The following is a 27,290-nucleotide window of genomic DNA, read 5'->3' as shown; positions in this document are numbered from 1 at the left end:
CGGCGCAGGGCCGCGCTGCGGCCGTCGGCTCGCGCGGCCCGGCGCCTCCTCTAGGCAGCTGCGCTCAGCAGCGCGCGCGGTGCTTTCGAGGGCCCCCTGTCAGCTCTCGCGGCTTGTTCTGCCTCGGAGTCTCTTTTCCCTGGGGCCTGCGCTCCTCTCCCCTGCTTTCCGTGCGCGCCCTCCTGCAGCCTCCCCCTGCTGAGCTGTGCGTCCGGGCTGCAGGCAGCGCTTTGGTGCGGAACGGAGATTAAGGAGGCTCATACGAGCCCTCCGCTCATCTAATGCCACTACAGAATGAACAAGCCTGCTGTTTGCAAAGCACTTTTATTAGGAAAAAAAAATAATGGGAAAAGACTGTATAACAAATATCCTCTCAAGTTTCAGTCAGCATTCTTCAAAAGTGAAATGTGAGGGTGGGTTTTGTCTTTTTTACAAACATCAGAACATTAACTGATTCATGTTTGTTTTATTCTTTTTAGGGCTAGCACATCTAGACTTGATGTTCAGAAGTTTCTGTCACTATCTAGAATGAAATTCTATGATTGAATTTCATACCCTAAAGGATCAAGATCCTGGTCCAACAGCATAAGAGATGATTCCCTCAGCTTCTGTAGAAGCTTTTGGAGTTCCTCTTTTGAAAATACCTAGGAATAAAAATACATAATAAAAGATACAGTTATTTGCTCTGTATAGCACTGATTTAAAAAGTAAATGGTGGTTAATTAAGCTACTCTGTGTTTTGGATTTTTTTTTCCTTTTAAGACAGTGTCGGTATCCTGACATTTCAGAATGGCTTTCAGTAAAGGACAAGAAGCTAGTGGTGGTACTCAAAACCTGCAAGTAGTTCTCAGTAACTACTAGAAGGATCATTGGGAACCATCTAAGTTTAATTTTCTGGTTATTACTGTCAGGAATCTTATTAAGTTAATCCATGCAAATTCCTCACAGTCGTCGTCTTAGCCTTAGTGGATTTTTTTTTCCAGATTTCCAATCCTTGGGATTTTCTTTTATTAATTATTACTACTTTAAGTGATTTTGTTTTGGGTTATTTTTCAGGGGTTTGGGCAGAGGGAATGTCAGGTAAACCAACTGCTCAGAAACAACCTGCTTGAAGTTTTCTGACATGAAAAAAACACCCCCAAAACGATCGCAGTTAAACTTGCTTCAATTCAATAGCCCCCCTCCACAAATTAATGACTGTAATACTCAGAACTATTCGTCACAAATTTGTCAAATTCAAGAGAACAGCAGTGTGTCAGACTTAACTCTGATTCTGTATGTCAGTGTCCCAGACAATCCTTTCCTACTACAGTGAATGGGACAGATGAAGAAATTTAAGTTTAGGAACGTACACTGTGTTCCTCTCTCTATATATACATCTTTTTCCCCAGAGTCCAGTCACAGAACTTTTAATTTGAAGTTAAGCTGTCTAAAGCTGTTAGTAACTCACCGTATAAAGCTTGTGCCGCTCAGAAGCAACTGTGTCAGCCAGTCTTAGGCACTCCTGGTATTGTCCAGTACTATGTAACACTGTATGTAGTAAAAAGCACATCATTGGCAGACACAGCTTTCGCAGCAAAATCATCTGATGTGTTCGTTCAGGGTCATCCTCAGCATCCTTACCATAGTAAAATACATATTAGTGTATAAGCATTTCTTTCAAAGAGCAACACAGTATTATCTTCACATAGCAGTAGTGTCAGAGGCAAAAACTGCATGAGCTAGCCCACAGATCCAACTGATACGGCAACTAAAGCGGAAGAACTTGTAATGGGTCACAGCCAGAGTGAATTATAGTTGAGTAGAGCACAGCACACTAATTTAAAGACTACCACAAAAGGCACAGCTGCGTAAAATCCAGCTCTTTGTGGTCTATGCAGTGATATAAAAATTCATTTACCTCTCTAACATCAACCATCCATCCTCCATCAACGAACAGCAACACATTGTACATTTTCTCTTTCACATCAGCTGTAAGAGCATCCAGGAGACCTTTCCAAATACCATAGTCCATCTGGCAAAGAAACAAAAAATTATGTACTGCAGAATAGGATAATTTCCAAGATACATTTTTAACATAGTATTTTCACCCTAGCATACACCAGTTAGCACAACTCTAGTTCGAAAGAAAATCTTCAGTCAACAGCTACAACCTAAAAGCCAACTGCTAACAGCCATTTATAAGCTTGCTTAATTCCCTGTAAGAGTGTTGAACAGGTTATTCAGAAGCAAAGCCATTACAGCATTAGGCATTTTAAATGACTTATTCTGTCATACTTATAAAATAAATACTTATCTAATCTAAATTGAATACAGCATATTTATACTAACCAGATATTCAAAAAGAACTTTTTTGAGGGGAAGGGTGGGAGCTGTAGGGGAAGAGGGAGGAACATCTCATTTCTTTTTAGAAATGAAAAATAAGACTGCCTCCTAATCACAAATGTCAATGATTTTTAAAAAACTGCATGAAATTTTACTTACCTCATACTTCTTTTCTTTATGTTCATGGGCCACTTTCTCAGTGAAACTTGCTTGAGGTAACAAAGAAGGCTTCTGTGGAGCTGAGTTCATGTGTTTAAACCAGTCATTGAAGGTTTCATGGGCTTCCTGGATTGCATTGGAAAAAGTGTTTGGACATTTTGAACTCATTTATGTAATTATAAGAATTTCATCAAATGCACAAAAGCCCATGTGCTTTCAAATATAAAAAGAACCTCACTACTTTGTCAAAATCTCAACTACAGGGCATCCAGCAATCAGAAGTTAAATCAATCAGATAAGGCTTAAAATTTTAACATCAAGGCAAAGCCAGCATTATTTTTAAGTAATAATTTGGAATACAGCATATTTGAAACTCACCAGATATGCCCGAATACATAAATGTTCTCTTATAGCATTGTCATCTTCAGCTGGAAGTGGAGTATCCATTCCCTGTTCTTCCCATTGGTTATATATTTCTGCTATAGAGTCCTGGGGAATCTTCACAAACACATCTTTTGCAGCTTCGTGTTTCTTGGATGCTATGAGAACAGGTTGAGTATCAACGGCTTTGCAATTTCCATACTTTATTTATAAAAATTGACAAGCTATCAACAATTAAGCCATTATGAGGTTAAGAAAAAAAAAGATGGTTCATACCCATCTCTCTCTACTATATTACCCATATATTTTAATAGACTAGATTCAAAATTAATTCATATCTAATGCCAATAGTCAAAGAGAACAAAAAAAACAGCATTTAAAAAATTTACAATATAATATGTGAAGTTCAGTACCCAAAAACTTCCTCATGATTGCATTGCTTTGTTTAAGTGCTTCTGCCCTCTGTGCAGGATCAAATACAAGCCAGTCAATTACATCTATTTTCAATCGATCCGCCTGTAAAAGCCAACATATTTATTAGGTTCACTAACACTTCAAGCATGCAGCTGATGTTAAATACACTAAATCTGGTCGTTGAAATACATGAGTTTTTAGAGATCTTTACATAGTTATTGCGAAACATGAATATGAGTGAGGTTTAATCACAACTTTAGTATCAAAAGATAAGGAAGAATAAATGGTAACTGCTAACAATCCCTTATCACTGAAATACCAAATTGGGTCCAACTGATGTTCAGGTGACAATTTGTCAGTTAAGGTAACAACTAGTGGCCAGAACATGTGCCTCAGGCACATAGTAAGGTACATCTGAGATCCAAAAGACTAATCCTCATAGTAATTAGAAGCTACAATAATATCCTAATCTCAGTTCCAACATATTTTTGTCACAGTCATCTCATGGGCTTCATCTCTACTTATTGTTTCCCTATAGACACACTGCAGTGTGACACACACTGCAGCCCAGGTGGTCAAGGAGATGTAGAAACAGAAGCTATGAATTCATTCAGGGTCACTTGGTCACATGGAAGGGATGCTTCCTTGGCACAAAACCAAACCAACCAAACACTTACGGTAAAGGAATCTGTACTCACAATGCTGCCAACTGGAGTATCTAGTATCTATCTGAGTATCTGCCCTACAAGATGTACTCACCTCAGTTGTTCCAGTATCTAACATATGATCATGGTGACTGAATTCACCAGCATCCTTCTTGCGGATGTTTTCAACAACAGTTTTTGTAATGGTTGCAACATCCAGACCTAAGTTAAGGGAGAATTACATAACAGTGATCATGAATTTAAACTTGCCACAAAGTGAATTTCAGAGTTGATCATGTTTCTTACTGCTAGCCATTCTTATAAGTCTGTTCATGCTCACATTGCCAGACTGAATTATAGGCTTTTGACAGACATAATTTATTGCAGGCATTTAGAAAAGTGATACCTGAGATTTTAAAGAGAGTATCAAACATGGGAAAGAGATAGTCATAAAAAATAACTAACAAGCTTTTCAGTCTGTGCCAGGGGACCAGTATGTATGTATTATACACATACACATTAGTTAATTAATACATATACACATGCATTTGTTAAGCCTACTAATTCCTGTAATCTTCAAGTAAATGGAAAGAATATCAGATTTAACACAGATGCACCAGAAGTTCAGAACAATTCTTTTAAAGACTCTGAAATTCTAACATATCTTTCAAGTCTTAGCTAAGTTTTTACAGTGAAATGGCTAAAAATAACTGAAGAAAAGCTAGACAATGAAGTCTGCAGTAACAATTTCTTTGTGAGTTTTGGGTTTGAGTGGCACAGAGGCCTTGTAAAACAGGAGACAAAGTGAGCTACTTCATTAAGGTCTCTTTGAATTTGATGTAGAGGCCTGGAAGGGAGATTACAAGTAATGCAAATAACCACAGTGCCTGAGAAAGAACACTGAAAACATGCCAAAAAAATAACACATTAATAATTTTACCAAATCCATAAAAAGTGTAGATTTTTGCCATTAGTTCCCTGAACTAAATAACATCGTTATGTAAAACTTCAGAAAACACATTTGAGAAAAGTAGTTGGCATTTACTTCCTGTTGTGTTTCAATGTGACCAGAGCAAAAATAATATTTAGTTTAAATTAAAAATAAGAATTGCAATTCCAGGTTATAGTTAGAAAATACAATATACCTACTCAAAAAAGTGATCAAAGTAGTTTTATTTATTTGAAAAATGACTGTTAGAGTGTCAGCATATCTCACCTGCTTCTTTTGCCAATTCAAGACAGTGGTGGCGTTGATCACTTTCTGTAACATCTTCTAAAAATAAAGCGTATTGAGCAACAGCTAGCTCTGGGGGCAAGTGGCTAACATAAAATGCTATTAAATCTGTGTGCTTCTCTGATATCATTCGCTGCAGAATAAAAAACAAGTATTAAGAATCCATACTATATCCCCCTGTGTAATCATGTAAGTTATGAATATTAAACAACATGTAACAAAGAATTCTGATTATTTTGTTCACATATAAAAAGATTTCACTGAATTATCAGCTTCTAAACAGGAATTGCTAAAACTAGCTCGTATTTAAACACTGCTAACAGAAGCTCTCTATATGCACGCAATGTTCTAGCCATCTCTTAAGAGGAGAGCATTAACTGCATCATAGCTCTGTCCATCTTCTAGTTTTTAATGTGTCATTTTCTTCACTTTTCTTCCTTGCCTGAAGTATTTCAGAGAAAACAAAATACACTTTTGAAAGCTTACCTGAATGTAGGTCTTTAGGACTTCTACAGAAACTTCCTCCTTATCACAAACAAACAAAAATTCAAATTTTAATTAGTTTTTTTTGGTGGCAAAAACAATCATACTTTGCAATTATCACTACTACATGGGCACAAGATTTTCTGCTCATCCATAATTCAGTAACCTACAAATTCAAACAGCTCGACTGGGAGAACTGTTTTCTGATTGAAAAAAAATTCATTTTTTCTGATTGAAAAAAAATATGTCTTCTGATTAAAATAGTTAGTGTTTCAAGGATTTTATTTTTCAGCAACTAGATGTAGTTCTTAGTCTAACTGGAAAGTTAGTTTTTGCACCATATAGTTGCTAACAGATAAACTTAAGTTTTTTGTTGATCCTTCCAGCTTACCGTATTGTTTTTTTCACTCGAGATGATTACTGCAATGTGCTACATGCCCTGTTTTATCACACAAATTTTTTATGTTCCTATATAAAGGAGTAATGGAGAAAGACTTTTGATACCCTCTGGCTCACCTGTTACTGCTAAGTATAGTCCAAGAAACTGAGACTGCTTTAGCTAAGAATCAAGCATTTGTTACTGTGAAGAACTATTATTTTAGCTTGATATGGACACTTTCCATCTATGCAGACTTGTATCTATGCCAGGGCAAGTAGTGAGAGTGATACCACTCCCGCTAGGTTCTAAAAATTAAAAATAACATTAAATGAAGTCTATTTAGAGCCCTTGTTCAGCCTACAAGATGGTATCTCTTGCTGCATTTAACAGTCATCTGAGAACCTAAAGCCATTGTCAAACACTGCAGTGTATGAGTCATGGTTCACAAAATAAGCAAGGTACCAGCCCATCTTAAGACTTTTAATTGATGTTTATGTTAGAACCGCTGACTTCAGTCTTATAAGTTTATATACTGCTTTCATACTCCCTAAAGAGTTTATTTAGAAATAGAATAGATCAGCAATAGTCAACTTTCATCTGCGATGTGGTTTCAGTCCCTGATCTACTATAATCAAATATAGTCAGTCTATAAGCTGAACAGTGCTAAAACCATGCAAGTGAATCGTTGCCAAATTCCCATAACCACCCCTTATACCAAGTGTCAAAACAGTCAACAGAAACAAGTTTGCATTCTTTTTGCCTCTCTTCAAAAAGATACTTCAATGCTTTTGATACTTCAAAAGCATTACTCAAGTAGAACGTTCTCAGTTTTTCTTTACAAATGTGAAAACTAAAACCATTTATAAGTGAAATTGGAGATTTTCATCTAAGCATTCACCTGTAGGAATTATACTCAAAACACTAAATAAGGAACATCGTAATAGCTTGCACAACTACGCCTCCCTTCTGAGGTCTACTGGTAAATTCATTTATTCTCAAGGTTACAGAGGCAGTAATCAACAGCTACTCATCTTCCCACACTGGAATTCATCTAGGAGATTCACCTTTTCTGCCCTCTTCCACCTCCAGGCAAAAATATGCTAACAACTCTTAACAACTCATTCTAAGCTACTCCAGCTTAAAGATGCACTCTATCAAATTGTGATTCTGGCTAAATAAGAACAATCTCTAACACCCCCCCCCCCCCCCCGCCCACACGCACACAATTAACTAAATAAATGACTTTGAGAGAAGTTCAAACAAGGGAGCAAAGCAATGATTCTAGACATGGAGAAAGAGTGTAATACCTTTGAGCTGTATCCTCATCAGTTAATGCAAACACACACTTGTTTTTGGCAGAAATAGGTTACATTCAGAAACTCATTCGATATATAACTGCTTCTAAAGCAGTTTGAAGGCAGTAGAAATGGAGATCTAATTATTTGTGATTGCCTCAGAAAGGAGTTACTGCAGCTACATGACCTATCTGTTTATTTATCACAAAGAGGCTAGGTAGCTAATTAGCTGTACTTAGAAAATATTTGGACAAAATCTGAAACCTTCAGCCAGCACCAAAAGCAGCCAGTTACCTCAAACAAAAACATTTATGAGCTCACAGCAATAGGTACAACCCCCAGGGCTGTATCTAAGATCAGGTTATATACAAAGCATCTTGGCTGCTATGAATATAAGCCTAACCTTGAATTCTGAGTCCTCCTCAGTAAAAAGCTTATTTATCCTTGGGAAAAAAAATTCAGTCAGTACAGCCTGAACTGGAGTGAATGATGAGGCTCTTTTTAAATTTTGTCTGTTGCTTTTAGGCTCCAAAATCAGCAAATACACTATTTAAGCATGCAGTTCCTCATCTGCCTAGTAGTAGCTCAGCATCATTGTATGCAGTTTGTTTATTTACATACATGCATTTCTAATACAGTGAGTGGATATTACTATGACAGCAAATCAAATACAAGTGAACTTACTTTAGTCTGCAGGCCCAAAGTGCGGAAAAACAGAATAAGATGTGTCATGAAACGAAGGAGGTGTCCTGGGAGCACACTTCTGTCTTTTGAAAGCCATCTGTTGAATTCTTCCATCAAACCTGTAGTCAGCAAGTCAGTATTTATGTTAGCTATATCATGATAAAGGTGAAAAAATGCCTAAGAAATATTTCAAAATTATGCATCTTTTAGCTTTAAAAGTCCAATAAAGTAAAACTGCATCAGTTTTGAAAAGATTTTGCTGTTTGGCTTAAATATCTGCTGTGCGTACTTCACCATTTCTCAGAAAAAGTTACAGCAATGTTATCATATACATTCCAACACATTTGCATGTTTCACAGCTGCTTTGAAAATTACTTTGTTATGTCAAATTGCAGAAAGTCACTGTAATTCTTGAAAAAAGAAGCAAGCCGCTTAGTTTTTAGGTGGAGTTTGCCTACCGTGCACTTCTAAAACCCATTCACTTTTAAGCTTCTGGGAAAGTTACTAGAAATAATGTAGTCAGTAGATATTTAAAGATCACTTAGGAGAAAGCTCACCATCTACATCTCCTAGTATAATGAATTTCTGAATCACATGGTAGTGTTCTTGATTTTCCTCTATCACTCTCTGCAGAGGGAAAAAGAAAGTTCAAACTCTGAATAAAAATCTTGTAGTGTAAGGTATAAAGACAGAAAATTTACAAATAAAGCAAAAGTTCCTTAGGGAAAAAAGCTATTTCATTTCAAATGGTATTCTGCACAGAGCACAGGAGAAAATGTACCTGCTATCTGACTGTCAAATTACAAGAATATTGACAAACTGAAAGAATGAACCAGAATACAGATCTGTGGAGTTAATACTACCCTGTAAAAAATCTAAAACTAAGGCTTTTTTGCTTTGGAGAATAAATAATATTGTTACAGAAAATGGATTCTGTCAAATCACAGTAGTAGCAATGTGTGCATAAATCCTTGAAAGCAAGTCCCATGAAATTTCTTTAAGTTGAAAGAGAAGTTTTTCTGTTGAAGAATTAATGCAGGAAATATGATACAAATGCACCTTTACATTTTCTACAAGCTGAGAAAGGCAGCTGGGTGCATCTGTGGCTAATTGCATTAATCTGTAAGTTGTCTTCCAATTAACAGCATGACAAATGCTATTTATCTCTTCTGTCAAATAAAAATAAATCAAGCTTCAATTTAGTCATTACCAAATTATCTGATAAGTCACACATATTCCATCTGAAACATAATAAATATCCTGGCTCTTAAAAGTAATGCAGAAACACAGTCTGCAAATAGTCTCCTAAATGCTTAGGGAATTGAAATACACTCACAAAATTCCTATAAAGAAAACTGCACGTAATCAATCTTCAAACACTTTATTTAAGTGTTAAATAGAAGATTTATTTTTCTGCTTTTTATGTCTGACAGTACTTTATAGTGAGCTATTTCTTTAGCATAGCTAGCTAGCTTGGCAGATCTGGGACAAGATCTGTATCTTTTTCATCATTAAAAGGTGGCATCATATGGAAAAGTCAGTTACAATTAAGAAAGTACACATTACAGAAAATTTCCAACAAATCCAAAACTGTGCAGATGATTAAAATCAAGAACATTGATTTTTCTGAGGGGAGAGACTGTAATTAACATATACCTTTTTGTCTGTTGCTTGAAGTTCTTCAAAAACTTTTTCTGAAGTCCAGCTTCAAAATAAGAGAGAAAGAAGAATGAACAAAAAAATGCTAGCTTGAATTTGTGAAAAGGTCACGTCATATGGATAGTTCCTTGAAGGTAGGAACATAAATGTTACTTAAAACTTACTTTGTTTCTAAATAATCTCTAGGGAGTTCTTCCAGCTCCTCTACTGTTATTACTGAAGTACGGATTTCCTGCTCTACAAGAGTGTCCACCATGACTCTGAAATATGCCCAAACAGTATCTTCCCACGTATCACAAACGGGAAGAAGCTACATATTAAAAAGAGTAAAAATTAAATCAGAGATAGAGAAATATCAGAATTTGAACACAGCAACTGTAATTTACGATCAGATCTCCAGGCCTCAAAGAGGCTAATACTTTGGACAGCAGCCTTGGCTTTTTTAACACAGGATGCAAAAAATCCATTTGCTGCATAATGCTCTAGTTCCTTGATTATTTTAACACAATCAAAAGAAATAGCCCTATGCTGCTTACACACATGGCACCATTCTGATACCACTTATCAGCTTAGAAAACCCATCCAGATGAGAACTATTCACTTTTCTGCCAGGTCATTTTTCAACAGGATTAGTTTGCCTTATTAGTTAAAGTCATGGTTGCACAAACCACAATGCAGTGGGGAATGGTGAAGGGCAGCAGCACTGCTGCTTTGGTGGCAACACCACCTTGAAGTTTTTGAATGACCTGACTGAATTCAGAAACCAAAAGCATACCGACAATAAAACATGTAGTTTATTTGGATGTTTAGTTTTCATTGTACCTCTAAAATAGGTAATGGGAAGTTTGAAAATCCCAATTTGAAAGATAACTGATTAAGCTCCCAAGACAGCCTATATATAATGTAATTAGTAACTCCCTTTGAAAAAAAATATAAGCCTTTACATATGCTTCTCTGAATTGCGCTAGACTTTTTCAGCTGTGACCCCAGGGACAAGAAGTTTCTCTTACAGTAATTTTAAAATGGATAAACTTCAGTCCCTCAGTTCTACCAAAAGAAGGTAAACAACTTATCACCTCCGTATTTCTCTATAACTTTACTATACCTTTTCTTCTATGAAAGGACTACATTTTAAACTTTGATGAATAAAGCTGAAAATGTTCCCTACCCTCCACCTTCCTATTTTCAGAATTACCTTTCTATCTTGGAATGATACAGCAGAATTAAACAAGCAAACAAAACCCAAACAAGTCCTCAAGTAGGAGCTTACCACTGATAAATATAACAGCACAGAAACATTTCCAATATTATTGTCTAATTTTCCTCATGCTTCTTAATAAAAATCCCTAGATAGGAATGAGACACCTCAAAACACATTTGGAGAATTAGAAGCAGTAAAAAGAGAAAACTGCTTAAAGATACTTGACAGAAAAATAAAACTTCCTGACAGTGATATCTAGTTACAAAATAATCTTTGGATACGCCAACTGGTCTAACACTTGAGACTTAAAACTAGACAAAAAAATGGACAAATAAGAATACTTTGCATAAGCAGAAAAGTGACTATATGTGCTCTTAAATAATAATGAAATAGAGAAGACCTTAAACAAGAAAAATTGAAGTGGTTTTACTGATAGCTAGCAGGAATAACAACAACAGAAGTCTATCAAGTATATTTAATTAAGGCATGACAATCCTATAGAGATAATGTCTACTAAAGTAGTATTGTTTGCTATATTCTTGTTTACCAGATTATTTTAAGAAGTACATTAATCAAGAACAATATTTCTGATATTACTGTCACATACAAGAAAGAAAATGCATGACTACTAATTATCAATAATAGGAGGTTTGACATACCTGTTTGAGGTTTCCACTGAGTGCTGCATAGATGGCTCTTTCGTATCTATTGAACTGTTCCTAAAATAAACATTTAAAAATAAAACATTAGAGGTTAAAAAAAAAAGTAGTATTGTTTTCTATTCACTTTAAATTTCATTACACATTAATCCATAACAAAGTGTTCCACCTAACAGTTTCCAGGAAATGGAAAACCACAGCAACACTGGCATACATCACGAGCCAATAGCTAATAGCAAATGGCTTCCCCTTCAACAACATCCCCTTATATCTCATCTGAAAATTTTGTATCGACCTGGAAAGAAAGCAGTATTTTTCCTTCCTCATTCAACTAAGTCAAGATGAAAGTCAAATACTTAGTGTCTGCAGTATAAATTTCAACTAAAAAAAAAAAGTCAGCCTAAATTTCCTAAGTCTTAAAAATTGATGCTGATTATGCAATTTTTTACTTCAATACATAAATATATTTATTTCAAGAGTCCTCTTAAAACCCCCTGATAGCAAATCCTATATGCAGCAAACACAACGGGTAGGTTTACTTAAAAGTATGTTACTGAGTTTTTTAAAAAAGGCTAAATTTGTACATTATACCAAGCAATTCAACATTATTTTACCTCTTCAGCCATACGCCAACAACTTATTTTCCAGATGCATCTGTATGGATTCCCTTGAACAGGTTCCAGCTCTTTTCCTACATGCAAAGGATATTTTAAAAAGCAGCTGCTATTAAAAAAAAAAGAGGAAATCACTAAGAAGTTAAAGTCTATTTTCTGTTATTAACCTAGTGTTCAGTCCCTTTGGAACTCTTCCCAAAGGATCTTGATACTTCTGACTGGACTATAAGGTGTCTTTTCAAGGAAGTTTGGAAAATGTACATTTTAAATTATGGTATTTTAAAGCTTAGCTGCTTTTTGGTCTTGAAAAAAATCCATGTTTTTGACCACAACACAGCTACAACATTTAGAAACCCCAAAGTTAGCAAGTACAATATTTTTAATAGGTGTATGTGCTTCTAATAAATGTCAGATCGTTGCTTCAGTGCTGCTACTTTCCATGCCTTTGTATGAGGGCATGTGCCACAGAAAAAAGCATGACAGCAGGTTAAATAGGCATATGCAAAGCAAGACTAGGAAACTTGCAAAGCATTCAGATAAAATAAAAGGATGTAGCAAAGCATTATGCCCTCTGGGCCCAAATGTGCATAGCACTTAGACCAAAGTTTTTAAATTCTTTGCCAAATCCTGCAAAGTCAGAAGCAATATTACAAATAGGACTGTGGGCAAGAAACCTTGGAATCAAGGAAGAAAGGTAATTCAACACTTTCAAAGTAGTTTGAAAGCATACCTTTTTCTTGCATTTAAATTTCAAGAACTTTAGTCCTACTATACCTTTCTCAAGTTTTCTGATACTACATAATAGTCCAACTTTTGTGAGTCTAAGCAACAAAACACTTGCTAGGTGGAACAATTCACATGTGGAAAAATGCATAATGAAACATTATATGGAGATTGAAGAGGTCTGTCTGGAATTTCCAGACATTTATTTCCTAGTCATTATGCTTGCTTCTCAAAAAGAAAGTGTAAGTTGCATGTTAGGTAGATATAGTGATGATGTAGGTGCAGTTAGGTGGATGCATACCCTCAACTAAAACTTTTTCCTATTAGTTTTTACATATGTTGATCAGATATAGTAAAAATACTTCAGATACATAACAGGCCTTTAAGATGCAAAGAACTATTCTTCTTTGCCAGAGACAGCTATCAAGAGAAAGCTTTCCTGCTTTTACATCTACTTCAAAGTGCACTTGCAACATATACCTCCATTTACATTAGGATCATGATACAATTTCCATCCTTCCAAAGTTGCAGCTCTCCAGGCCTGACCACATCGTTTACACAAGCGCTGTGCCTGAAAAATAACGGATTTGCTCAGCAACAGATTTCAAGGTAGCAAAAGCACCATCTTTTCTTTTAATAACTTAAGCCCTATTGAAATAGTTAATGTATGCAGAGACATTACTATGCAAAAAATAAGCACACAAAGAATAAAAAAAAAACCTAAATGGTTTCAAAGTAAATACAATTTCAGTGTTTTCTTCACTAAATGTTTTAGTTTTTCAGCCAATAGGTATAGCAATGAGAAAGATTACAATCTCATCTCTGCTAGTTTAAACAGCTGTTTTGCATCCTTCTGATAAGTTTGAAGACATCACCTTGTCGTTTAGATATACAATTCATCTTTTCATGCAGCCACCTATTTTTCCAGTTGACTTAGGTTTCCAAATCCCTCATGTATTTCTAAAAACCCCAGCTTTCCCATAATGGTGTTCAATAGTTTACTCACTAGCTCAAATGGGTTTATTCAAAGCTATTTTGAATAGCATAGATTGCAGAACAGAAACTGTACAAGAGAAAAAATGCTTGCTTACCAAGTTCTCTCTCACAAAAAAAAGTCAGGTAAATATTATCTAATTAGTCTGACTGACTGGTATCATTCCATGACAGTATGAACAGTATGAACAATGAGAGAGAAACCAAAATATGTGATCTTCACTTGCTTAGTCAAACTGCGCTCTCTTCATACTGGAAAGACAGACATTTTGGGAGTACTGACAAAGAGCAAATTTAAAGTACAGACAAGCAAGCTGATCTAGTTTACATGCTGTGTATTACTTACCGTTAGGTAAATGAACAGAGATTCTTCTTTAGTTCAGAGTAAGCACCAATTACCTTACCTTACTCTTTCAGTAAGAAGTAAACCACACCTCCAGATATGCCATTATAACTATTATAACAACAAGGTAATAAAAAATAAACATATCTTTTTTTGCCCCCAATGTGATTAGCTCCCTTCAGATCACATACCTAAGGAGATAGTAGAGCAGTGGAACGAGTTGCTTACTCTAACACTATTCCTAAGGAAAATATACATCAAACAACTTTCCATTTAAAATTCCAAGCATGTTCCATTCTAACACACCTAGCAAAAAGTCTGCATAATAATCAATTGATCATTAGAGATGTAATTAGGAAGTTCATTGAAACAGCTCTTGTGTTCGTCTGGCAATACTTTTCGTGTCTAGCCACTACAATAAGTTACATTGTCAAAATAGTAAAATAAAAGTGCTATTTTTTTGCTGTAACATCTATTTTACACCTGAAGTTACTTAACTAAAGGCAGAGTATTTTTTACTGATATAGCTGGCCAGCACTGTCAGTATTAATAAGAAATTGAAAACTGCAAGCCAAATTTAATAAAAATTTTACCGCACAGCTTGTTTTTAATAGCAAGATCTAAATAAGCTAAACTGGTTAACTAAGAAGATACTATAACTTTCCGTGGCTTACTTCATCTGTCATTCCTGCTCTGATCAGAGTGAAGAGATACTTCAATAATCTTCCATCATCTTCTCTATCCAAATCATCAAGTGGCAGTTTCTGTCTTATAGGAGCATCTGGATCCTGCAAGAAAAAAAAGTTATCATTCACCCACAGGATACTTATCTGTCTTTTCCAGCGATTTTCTGCCCTGCTTTATAATTTGGAGTCATTTTTTTCAGGTTGGCAAACAATCTGAAAGTTCTATGTTATATCGAGCATGACACTTCCCTGTTTTTCCTCTCGTTTCTTTTATTCCTCTTACATCACTGCTCCTATCACATGGAGGAATTCCAATCCCTCATTTACTTTGCTACCTTGTTTTTGCTCAAAACTTCTCATCTTACAGCTCTTTTGACCTTTAAAAATTTTTTCTCCTTCTGCCTCTCCAGCTACCAACCTGTCTTTTCCTCTACCTTCTAACTCACAGATCATAGATACTCATGCTAGTAAAAATTAGCGACTGCTGAAAGAAAACAGAAATCTGCATATCCCAAAAGGAACTCCAGAGTTTCCTGGTTCCTTAAGTTTGATCCACTGCTAATTCCTTCATAACAAGTTCAAGTTTCCAATTAAAAAGCTTTTCTCTTTCATCATCATAATAAAAATGCTGTTCAAGAATCTCATTCATCTGGCAGATTTAATAGTTAATTTTGTAATTATTCCAAAACTTCCAGCTTCAACATTCTCACTGACTGACATCATCTCATCAACTAGTTCCACATGGCCTCATGATTTCTGTACTGATTTTCATCTTTTTGCAACTTAATATTTTGTAATTTTTAGATGTTATTACTAAATTCGATTGATGGCTGTGGAAATAATATGTATGTTCTCTCTAATCCAATTTATACCTGTTTTGAAACCAAACCAGATTTTTAAATAATACTTACCAACTCTGTTACCAGAGCCCGAGAACTTCCAATGTATGTACTTAGCTGTCTCTGCTTTAGGATATGTAGTGTGTTCTCCCTAAAAGCAGCACAATTATTTTTTAGTAAAGATATTTTTATTTAGAAAGGATCTTTTAATAAGACACAATATTAGGAGGTATTTTTGGCTGAACAGAATAAGGTTTCAAGAGAGACATGCTTTGGTTTATACCACGAACAATGAGCTATGATACTGTTGTGCAAATGTGAAATTCCAGTAGAAGCAGAATATTGTAATCAATTCACATAGCTTTGTTTTCTTTCAAAAGCATCATTATTTCAATCATTCATATATTTAAACTATGAATTGATTTCTCATGAACAAAATTTCCCATTAACATTCACTGTATAGTCAGTCTAAGACAGTGAATTCAACTTAGGATGAACATTTGATTCTAGAAACCTATATTCACTGGCCCTAAAAACCAGGTTTATTGTAGGCCTTTAGAATCAAAAGTGGGCTTTAGTCTTTTCTGCCTTGAAACCCAGCACTGATAATAAAGATGACAATAATGGTTACTAGTGAAGGATCAATGACACAAAGTAACGACAAGAACTTGAACAGGCAAGAATTAAAAATAGACAAAGAGCTGACCACCTTAGAAATATATAAGATGAATGGTTTAAACCCACTGTGAGTAAAAAGCTGATTAGCAGGTGGCCATCCATCATCTTACACTATGACTCATCAAGAAAACCAAACTTGCACCCAAGTTAGAGATTAAATTAAGTCGCTTCAGTCCCCCCCCCAAGTCCTCTCCTCCCAAAAGCCATAACTGACTTTTGAAAAGAGTCATTTCAGTAGAGGTGGGGGGAAGAAAAAACACTCAATTTTTACATCTAAGAATTTAAAGAAATATAAATGAATGAATTGTCCTATTTCTAAAAAGCCACTTTTAAAAGAGTGATTCTGTGAATAGGTCTGAGAATTTTACACTTGAAGGAAGTACATATATAATCAAAGAAAGCCTGAACTTACCAATAAACAGACTTTGCATAAAACTCAATGTTATCAGAGAAGTCCCCAATTTCATCCTTGGCAATGCTCTCTAGCCAATCTACAACCAGCTGAAATAAAATTAAATTGCATTTTTAAAATATTACTTGTTATAGGTTTGTTTTAACTGCCTTCCTCCCATCTCTGAATCTGTGTGTCATATACGTGACCAAAGACGTACACCTCTTGAGACTATGCCACTCATTTTAAGTATCCAGTAGGAATGTTGTTTAGGCACTTAATCTCTGTTTCTCACTAGATGCTGCAGTTTCTGTAATGCTACTTATCAACTTTTCAGTCACCATTATCAGTAACAACACTCCCATTGACAATAACTTTCAGCCTTCTGTTCTCTCCAAGTTAGCCTAAAAAACGGTATCTGATCTTCAGGAACTGAACAGTATTACTTTTATGCATAAGCAGAGTAACATGCTTAGCTGAATATAAAGAAATAAGTATTAGAAACAGCTTGATAAAGTGCCTAGAGCTCATATTTGCTATAATTTACATAACAAAAGCGTTACAAACTTTAGTGTCTACTATCTACTTCCATCTTCTTTTTAAAAAATTTCAGTCATACCTGGCTTTGTCGAACAAGTGAATCTTTCTGAAACAAGTTGTCTACAGTTGTCTTCTCACTAGCATTTAAAACCTATTTATGAAAAAGCTGATAATTACTTCACAGAAAACTTGCTACAAAAATACGAATGACAAACTGGAAATATATTAATTAATGAACTTTCTGGAGGTTCAGAAACCTCAGAGAGGTTTCACTCTCCCCCTTATCCCCCCCCCCTTTTTTTTAAACTAGTGATATTATACATCTGTTACATTTGGATGTTCTTTTACAGCAAGTTAAACTGAACTGTGAGAATGAGACTAGGAATGTAATTCAAATGAATGGTCACAAACAGATGCTACATAGCACATTCATTGATTCTACTGACTGTACTCACTACTTCAAATCTCATTTATTCTTGTATACTTAAGGAAAAAACAAAAGAAAAAAGGCATTTTCCAAAACCCTAAATCACCATTAACATGAACAACTGAAAACAAGCATAACCCCCCCCCAAAACAGAAAGATCCCTGACCCTTCCATCTGCCCTCCTGCATTAAGTTAGGTCTCATTAGAGTTGCAACAAAAAGAACAGAAGATAACAAAAGATGTGTTTCAAAACAAACAAACCAACCAAAAAAAAAAAAAAAAAAAAAAAAAAACACTCCACAACAGTGGCAAATCAGAAGCAGGAATCCTAATAAAAATTATTTTATGACTGAGAAGAAAGCAACCACAATCACAAATTTTACAAAGGCAAGATGACTACTGCTAAACCTTGAATGCAAAATTTCAGATTTCTCTCAAGATAAACCATAGTCAGGATTGCTAAGTGCTAGACAACTTGAGATCACACATACTTCTTTCAGGAAGAGCAAAATTATGTCTGTCCCATGAAAACATTATCACTCCTGACCCAACTCTTTAATTAAAAATAAATAAATAAATAAATGATTACTTCCAGATGCATGGAAAAAGCTTAAGGGGATGCAAACAATACTTTAAAAATTTTTTCAGACTAATATTTTCCATTTATAACTGAATATTTAGGTAAATTAACTTTTAACAATATATAGTTGTTTAATATTTATCTCAATAGAAATCAAATAAGTTTTATTTTTGCTTATATTCTTTTAGCTTTAAATTTTGAATGGTTGAAAGATTGGAATTGTAGAAGAAAATGCAAGTATTTAACTTTAAAATATACTGCTTAAGAAAAACTTCAGTTTTTCCCACCCCCAAAGCTTACTGTGATTTCACATGCAGTTTCATCTTCCAGTGCAGACTGTATTCTGTCTCTAGAAATAAAATTGCAAGCCTTAATGATTAAAACAAAGCTAGTAAAATCCAGTAGAATGCATAATATCCACTATTTCAATTTGACATGCAAGTGAAGTGCTTAAAGATACCTTTACCAAAAAAAAAGTTAATTTATGAAAATGCAAGAAGTTACAAAAGTAATAAAAGTAATAAAAGTCTGCAACTTTTATTTCCATAAACAGATGATAAATAGGCATAATTATTGGCACCTAGTTCCATAAACACATAATAAACAGGTACTTAATTGCTTTGCTCAAGAGTCATAATTTCCTATAAAATAAATCCAAGAAAGCAAGCTCAGTACAAAAATATAGCACGTGTTTTTCAAAGGAGTTACCTATAAAGTGAGGACAACAGTCTCCATGTTACCATCTCCTGCTTGAGAAGCCACAGGACACTTGCAGTTTTTGAAAACTTTTGCTGTCCAGGAGTTGCTCGATAAACTATTTTCCCCAGTATATTCACCTGAGGTAAATAAATTTACACATGGTTAGCATTGTCCACCATCATTTTTTCCTAAGTTGTCACAGTAATCTTTTCATTATCCTGAATGCTCCCTCAACACCCAAGTTAGATTTCTGTCTTTTCAAAACAGGCAGATGATGCTCCAAATCATAAATTCCCTTAAGAACTAAAAATATTATAACAGCCTAGAGGCCATAAAACAAACAAACAAAAATGACTGCACCTTTGTTCTGCAAGGCACTGCTCAAGCCCAGGACAAAAACAGCTTATACTGATCAACTGGAGGGGAGAAAGCAACCAGCGAAGAAGTGTATGTTTCCATATACATCAATATCAAATGTAAAGTGAGTCCTACTACTAATTGTGACAGCTTTGGTGCTGTGAGGCACATTATCAGTGCCTGAAAGATACCCTTTCTTTCCTTTTCAGCTCTGGTAAATGAAGAAACTCAGCTGTTGCCTTTCTTTTCTTTTTCTTTTTTTTTTCCTTTTTTTTTTTTTGGGGGGGGGGGGAAAGCAGTAAATTGTGTGATGTCATTTTTTCTTACTTTTACTAGAGGAAAGAATTGGAGGGTACTATCAAAGCCTTATGAGCAGAGGTGAAGATACTTTCCTGTTTCTTCTATCTCTCCCAAAATATGAAAGAATTTACATCCGTTAGAAGCCTCTGGACTGATAGTGCATAGCTGAGAGGCAGTGTGAGAGCTCAGGGCTATCCTCAACCCTTCCCAGAGCCCCTTTAGCACCACACATGCTAGTCCTTGGAGCAGCATCCCTCATTACTTCTGGTAGGTCCTTGATGATAACACACATTCAACCCTCTCTGCCCCTGCCAAACATTGCAGATGACTTGAAACAGCTACTCTATATTCCATGATCTTGTAGATGGTATCCTTCTCAATACTCATAAACAAGAGGAATCACAAATACCTCCTGTTCCATCTCAGCTTTGAAGATCCATTATTTCACATAATAACTGAATTCACATTTATTTTCCTTCTCTTTTCTCCCTCCCACTTGGGAACAGGAATACGGTATGCACTTCATTAAAGATGTCCGCATTCTCCAATTCAGCCCCCAAATCAAATTTGTACAGAACACAGCTAGCAACCTTCTACCTAGAATTCATTTTCTTAACATGGATACAGGCACAAAGTCTCTTAACAACAACAAAAATATTATCTGCCCTCCTCTTTCAGTGATCAACACTGTTACTGATAGAAGCATATTAACTCCCTTTCAAACTGCCAGTTCCTGTTACTAACAATCAATAGCCCATCAAATCAAAAACTGTATCTAAAAGCAGAGATGCCTGGAATCTGCTGCTGAAGCCTCTATGGCCAGCTTATTTGGCATGTACTGGAAATCAGTAAAACCACCATAATACAATGACTATATTTATTTATACCTGAGAGAAATGAAGTACTTTTTATCCAATTCACCTCTATCAACAAAAATATCTATACTTCTGCTCATGTTTCTCATCACTTAGCACTTACAACAAAATGGCAGCCTAACCACACTTGAGAATTTAGCAAGCTACACAGTGGGCACTTCTGTGCCAAAGTAGCACATGAGGAAAGAGAAATGCTCTTCAAAGCTAGCATTCAGTGACTACAAGACTGCAACCAGCTGGTAGATTTAAAGCATCTGTGACTTCTCAGCTTAAAGGAAAACAGCAATATAACCTAGAGAGGGGAATGTAAATTAAAAAAAAAAAGCCAAACAATTTACCTGGTTGCTACAAATATTTTCATACTCATCCACAAGTTCAAAAATGGTAGTTGATGTATGATTCAAGAAGGAGTGCAGAAAATCTGAGTACATGCTCATAGTAGCTAGAATATATTTAAGCAGGAACAGCCACGTTAGCAAGACAGCTTGGTAAATAACAGAAAACCCCAATGCCACAAAACCCCCTTTTGATGACAAAACAGCTTGCCATGACTAAAATTAAATGCAGACAATGATGATATGAAGTATCTATATCCCATTAAGCCATAAGCACTTACCAGCTAAGAAAGTTACACAGAAGCTACACGGTAAACTTTGTGCAAGTCATAATTACATAATTTTTGCTATAGATTTGTCTTCTGAGTAAGTTTTAAAGATAAACTCCTTTCTGTATCTCTATGAAACTAATCCAGTGTCTTACATCACCAAAGCGTCTAATCTATTGATTGTCTATTGACATTAGATTCCACAGAAAACACCAACTGGAAAAACTCCAGTAACTGAAACAGAGACTTTCTGAACTTTTGCAAGTAGACTGTTCTTGTCATAGAAGTATCTCAGCAAAATAATACATAAAAATAAGAAAATAAGTATATACATTTATATAGTCTACAAATAAAAGATGTGGTTAATTACGAAAACTTCAGATTATTTTACCAGCTTCCCCAGGATCATCCTCACGCAACAGTACAGCACTCATAGTGACATCTTCTGTCATATTGGACAGGTCTAGATTTGTAAACATTCCTGTTTGCTGGGGCGACAGTGCCATTGTCCAGTTACTTTCATCCAACTAAAAGCATAACAACAACATAAGGAAAATAAATGGCAATGTTAGACTACTATAAGTCTCGCTCATTTTTTTTTCCTTCTATAAACAATTATTTTTGATATAGAGTTAGAAAAAACTCTGAAAATGAATACTGAACTGCCTTCAGATAAGACATAACTGTCTTTAACAAACACCTCTGAAAATGCCAATTTTCTATAGAAAAGGAAATCCTCAATGAATTTATTCAGGAATTAACCCACAAGCTAATTTAATAAGACCTTGAATTTTAGAGTGCTATCATTTTTTAGTTCAAAACAAATGCATCACTCTATCATTTCACATTCTATTATGCTAAACCTTTACTACCCAATTTATGTTGTTCAAAGTGAAAAGAGGCCAAATAATGCTGACTATGTTATAAAGCGTCTGTGAAATATTAATCAAAATAGTTAAAATTTCAACCATAACCATTCACTACAAGCTTTCAATATTCTTGGTGAATTGCCTTAAAACTATCTTATTAAACGAAGCAGTACATCTTTAAAATAAGAGAGAGTATTCAGGTATATTAAATGGGGAAATGCAGACATATCTATACTTTTCAGGGGTGGTATCTGCCAATGTATCTGACATCAAAGCAGCAAACTGGCCAAGACAGGACAGACTGCACAGACAGGGCAGCTTCTTATAGCTGTCGCCATGGCAGCAATTAATACCATACAGAAGGACCTGGAATTGTGCCACTAGTAGATTCTTCTTTTCTGACTGCTAAGACAGTCCTGCCCAAACCAGTAAGAACAGGGAACCTGAACACATTGCTGTAGCAGTGGCTTAAATATACTCAAAAAACTGTAGACATATACCTATTGTTTTTCCTTTTATGACACAGTTTCTACCCACAGTATTCCTCTTGCCTGATTTCTCTCTGCCTTTACCGCCCGCTAGCCCACCAGAACAAAATGCTGTAGTACTCTGAACTGTTCAGAACAGAAGAATAGAAGTAAGGAGAAACTCAATTCCAGTAAAACCGTATCAGGTCTCTGTGGGAAATACAAAAAGGTCTGTTGAGTGTTCTTATCTATCAGCAGGTAAATGTTTATAACACATAATTTTAAATCCTTTTTCCATCATTCTCCTGTGAAAATGTACGTCTAGTCCTCAGTGCCTTCCTGATAACCCAAACAGGATTCTTCATATCCAAATCAGCACTAAATGCTAAGCTAATATAAACATCACTCAGAAAACACTAGCTACAAAATACCAAGAGGCTCTGAATTGAACCTGTTCTGAGTCAGTTTAAAAATAATGGAGATAAAATATATTAGAAGTCCCTCCTGATGATTTCTCTAATCATACTATAACATCTTTGGAAAAACATTGAAGATAATTAATGCCATCTGAACAGCCATCAGAGGAGCTTGCTCTCTAAAGTTTGTATTTTGACACAAAGCCTAGTACTGGAGAGTGCTAAAGTGAGAATAAATCTAAAGATTTAATTTGCTGATAAAACACTTCTGTGTTTGAGGAATATGTAAACAAAGTCAAGATTATTACAGTCACAGTTCGATGTGAGAGGACTAGTTTAACATATATGGTATATTTAAGAAGTCCTTAAAACCCTATTTATACCTCACTGCATCATCTTGAAGAACAGAGAGAATACCACAGTAATACAGCAAACCTGAACCACCCACAGTTTCTCTTTGGTGCAAACAGCACTGAAACACTAAATCCGTAACTTCTTGTAAGTTTACATAAAGAAAAACATGCTCTATCTTACCATTGAAAGATTGCCAAAAAGTCCAGGAGTCTGCAGAATTTGAGGAGATCTCCCTCCAGTTCCCAGGATGGCAGACATATCTGGCAGTTTTGTGGAACTTCGAGTTAGTGCAGTAACTGAAAGACAAAGACTTTGTTCTAAAAAAAAAAAAAAAAAGTACTTAAAGCTACTGTGCTCTATCAAGGCACTCTCCAAAAGAAATCTTTTAACTGAGATTGAAGTGTTTATGAAGTCTTGCTCATAGTCACAGGAAAAACAGACAAACCAATCTGATGGAGAAGTAACTTATTCCTGTCTATCATTATTTCACTCCATCTCAAGGCTTGTACCAAACCCACAAGTGCTAATTAGAAAGAAAAAACAAGTCTTAACACCAACAATTAGAAATAAGGAGGTTCATTATTGATAATATAACTTCATATTAACCTCCAAGTGTGAGGAATGGGCATGTCTCTTCACTTCAGCCATAACTAGTGAGGGAGGTACTAAGAGGATTACAGATCTTTTCCCATGTTTAGTATCAAGTCAACACTAAGAACAACTTGCAGTTTCGCTGTCAGAGCTGTCAATGCTGACGTAAAAGAAGCCTCTGCTTGTGAAGAAGGCTGATGCTAACAGCATTCATCTTTGCTACTAGCCAGTAGAACTGAAGTCAGCAGATCTTACAATAAATTAAGACACACAGGGGCTATGCAGAACTTTTAAGCAACAGCATGCATCTATAATATACGAACATGTATGCTGTAACTAGGGGTTTTGTTCACCACAAAACAGTTGAGGATGGAAGCGAATTCTGGAATTCAAGTCCAACACTCTTGCTCAAAGCAGGGTCAATCAGAACAGGTTGCCCAGGACCTTGTCCAGTTGGGTTTTGAATGTCTCCAAGAACAGAGACTCTGCAACCTGCCTGGGCAACCTCTTCCAGTATATAGTAAAAGTTTTTTTCATCCGTTTTAAATAGAATTACCTGTATCATAGTTTCTGCCCACTGTCTTTCTACTGTGGACCACTGAAAAGAGTCTAGATCTGTCTTCTTTACTACCTCCTGTCAGGTATTTGTATACATCGATAAGGCTTCAAGATGAAAATTCCCAGCTCCCTCAGCCTCTCCTTGTATGCCAGATGCTCCAACCCCTTAATCATCTTCATGGCCCTTCACTGGACCCACTCCAGTATATCCATGCCTTTTTGTTAGGAATTATTATCATTTATGAAGTCCTAGCATATTATTCATTTAACCAAATTAAAGAAAAGAAAATCTTACATGGCTGGCGAAGCAATGAACCAGGAGTTCGGGAGACGAACTGGCCTCTGGGTGTCATGTTTCCAATAGTGTCATCCAGAGATGTAAGAACTGGTTAATAAAACAAGTTAAGAAACACTCCTAAACACACTTTCAGCTCTACCTAGAATGACTGCAAATACTTCGAAGGAAATAATCTTTGTTGCAGCAAAAGCATTATAAGGAATGTACATCTTGCTCTTCAAGCTTAGCAAGGCTAAAACAGAAAGTCCCATTCATTAAGCCCAAATTAGGTCATGAAATATTTCACCAGATGCTTGAAAGCTAGAGAGCTAGTGGGGACATACCAAAGCAAAGTTCAGAAACGTGGGCATGACAAGTCTAGGACATATTGCTTCTCAGCTGCTTGGTTCAAGGAGAGTATCTCCCCTTGAAAGGAGCTACTGTATCCTGCGTAACTCATAATCAGCAAATCTGAGACTGTATAGATCAAAAACACCAAAAATGCTCTCTTGCTCTGTATTCTAGGATGCTGATTCCTTCAATAAAAAGGTCCTGTTGCTCTACTTTGCCTCTTCCTCTCAGTTAATCAGTTTCAATGTCCTATGCACGGTTTACTAAGAAGCAGTGCAAACATTTCAGTGCCATAAGTTATATCAGTGTTCAAGAACATCATGATTCTGAACAACAACAATAATCATGGCCAATATCTTGACAGTTTTATTCTGCTTACCCAAAAGCAGAATATGAGAAGATTCACTGGATTCTTTTGTTATTATAATCAGAAAACATCATTATGTTAGCTGCCAAACTCCACAATATTAAAAAAAGTTCTGTAGAAATCTACATATGTAAATGCGCACTCGTATCGATATTACTGTGCATGGGAAGCCAAGATATACCGAATAAACAAAATATATAGATAAAACAAAATACAGTTTAAAGAGCGTAAGAACATAAAATTAAGATATAATGGAGTGAAGAAAGCTGAAGGATGGAGTCAGCTGTAGCTTATACAGCTCTCTGGACTGAGTATAATCCAAGTTTATAAGCCTATGAAAACAGTAAAATATCATGCTACAGAAATATGCCAGTATAGGTTTAGAAGGCAGGTAATGCACAATGCACCCGTATTTAGCCCACAACTCAAATAATTAATGCAAATACAGTCAAAAATTGATTGTATGCATCAGTCAATGTACCTGTATATTGTGAACACAGTAGGTAAAAATTAAACATAAGAAGATAAAAAAGCCTATACAGAAAAAGGATACTAGAAACTCTTTTCTGGGAGCTTTGTTTTTGACCAGGTCTGGCCAGCTCTGTATCATGGGTGGATAACACATCTCCAAAATCATTTCTATAAAACAGCAATATAGACACAAAGTAAGCAAATGAATCCAAGCAAAACAAAGTAAGATTATGATGTTACATTCTTCCGGCCAATCCTTTCTGTCAAATGCTAGCAACTTCGTATCTTGATTCCAAAGCCTAATTGACAAGGAAATAACACTTTCAAAAAGACACCTTCAAATTGGAAGGCCTATACCTTCCAAATGTCTATGCCTACCCAGTACAAAACAAAAACTGAACAACAAAAAGCTTTGCAAAACCTTTATCCTTTACAAAAAACAACAAAAAACCCACCCAAAAATTAGAAAACATGCAGTTTTACTGAGCATTTCTTCCTTACTCTGCTGGAGAACGAAAACTGAAGATACAAAACAATTAATCCTTTAGTACTGAAAATGTTGTACAAAAGGGACAAAAGTGCTGTACACCTTTATTCTAATCTTATGTGAATATAGCCTAATGCTATTCCACTATTAACTTTGAAATAGTAGGAAAAACATGTTGCTTCAGATTATTCAGTCTTTAAAGATGGATTAAGATATTCTTTGTGCAACTTCACAACTGACAAACTGAAAACAAAGCTCTATTAAGTCACTGCTACTTTTAGTATAGCTATTTAGTTTCCCATACAGAACATCCAGTATTGCTCATCAGCTCAGGAAAGTGTGATTACTTAGTCTGAAAATTCGTACTTCACTCCTTCTACACCACAATAGACACTTTCTTTAAATATTTAAGAAAGAGCCACAGCAGTATTAAAATCGAAATTTAACTTGAAAGAATAACCTGATCCCACTACTTTTTTTTTTTAATTCAGATGCCCAAATCATCACAGACTGAGAAAGTCCACATGCATTACAGAATGGAAAGAATCTAGTTAACAATAATTTAAATAACTAAACTGCAAATGAAAGCATGCGATGAATGTTTTTTAAGGAGCCCGGCTATGCTTGTCCACGCAGACCTGTCTGTAGGACACCGTGCAAAGACCTCACATCTGCCTACACCTTTCTCACGACGCAAGTTAAGTCTCTGGCCGGGCCAAACCGTTCCTGCGCTTGTCCCGGTCCCGGTTCGCACGACAAGGCCCGGCAAGGAGGAAGCGCCGCCACCGCCGCTGCGTTTCGTCCCTGCGAAAGGGAGGCCGCGGCGGGAGCTCCGCTCCGGCCGCCCCCTCCTCTCCACAACGGCCGCCACCCACCTCTCCATAACGGCCGCCGCCAGCCCGCTCGCGCGCTCCCG

At 35.9% G+C, this 27,290-nt stretch overlaps 1 protein-coding gene across 3 annotated transcripts; it reads right to left on the bottom strand.

The window, feature by feature from the left end:
- Positions 1 to 307: 307 nt before the first annotated feature.
- On the bottom strand, positions 308 to 27,290 carry NUP107 (nucleoporin 107). Of its 3 annotated transcripts, XM_062584295.1 has the most exons (28): positions 27,250 to 27,290; positions 25,970 to 26,055; positions 24,717 to 24,806; positions 23,453 to 23,568; positions 21,558 to 21,693; positions 20,901 to 21,004; positions 19,040 to 19,167; positions 18,632 to 18,680; positions 17,404 to 17,475; positions 16,806 to 16,894; positions 15,788 to 15,866; positions 14,865 to 14,978; positions 13,335 to 13,425; positions 12,132 to 12,208; positions 11,518 to 11,577; positions 9,822 to 9,967; positions 9,655 to 9,703; positions 8,556 to 8,625; positions 7,999 to 8,117; positions 5,644 to 5,682; positions 5,140 to 5,290; positions 4,039 to 4,145; positions 3,279 to 3,381; positions 2,863 to 3,023; positions 2,485 to 2,610; positions 1,901 to 2,014; positions 1,451 to 1,618; positions 308 to 644 (listed from the first exon to the last, which is right to left on the bottom strand). In XM_062584295.1, the coding sequence occupies exons 1-28, from the start codon at positions 27,255 to 27,257 to the stop codon at positions 537 to 539; spliced, it is 2,760 nt and encodes a 919-aa protein (XP_062440279.1). In that variant the 5' UTR covers positions 27,258 to 27,290; the 3' UTR covers positions 308 to 536. The 3 variants fall into 3 exon arrangements, with proteins under 3 accessions (XP_062440279.1, XP_062440280.1, XP_062440281.1); XM_062584296.1 differs by lacking the exon at positions 27,250 to 27,290 and having other exon boundaries at positions 24,717 to 24,813; XM_062584297.1 differs by lacking the exons at positions 25,970 to 26,055; positions 27,250 to 27,290 and having other exon boundaries at positions 23,453 to 23,589; positions 24,717 to 24,787.

This window comes from Rhea pennata, chromosome 1 (assembly GCF_028389875.1).
Source record: "Rhea pennata isolate bPtePen1 chromosome 1, bPtePen1.pri, whole genome shotgun sequence".
Classification (NCBI taxonomy): Eukaryota; Metazoa; Chordata; class Aves; order Rheiformes; family Rheidae; genus Rhea; species Rhea pennata.
The sequence above is the reverse complement of the archived record's forward strand: the minus strand, read 5'-3'. Positions and strand labels throughout refer to the sequence as shown.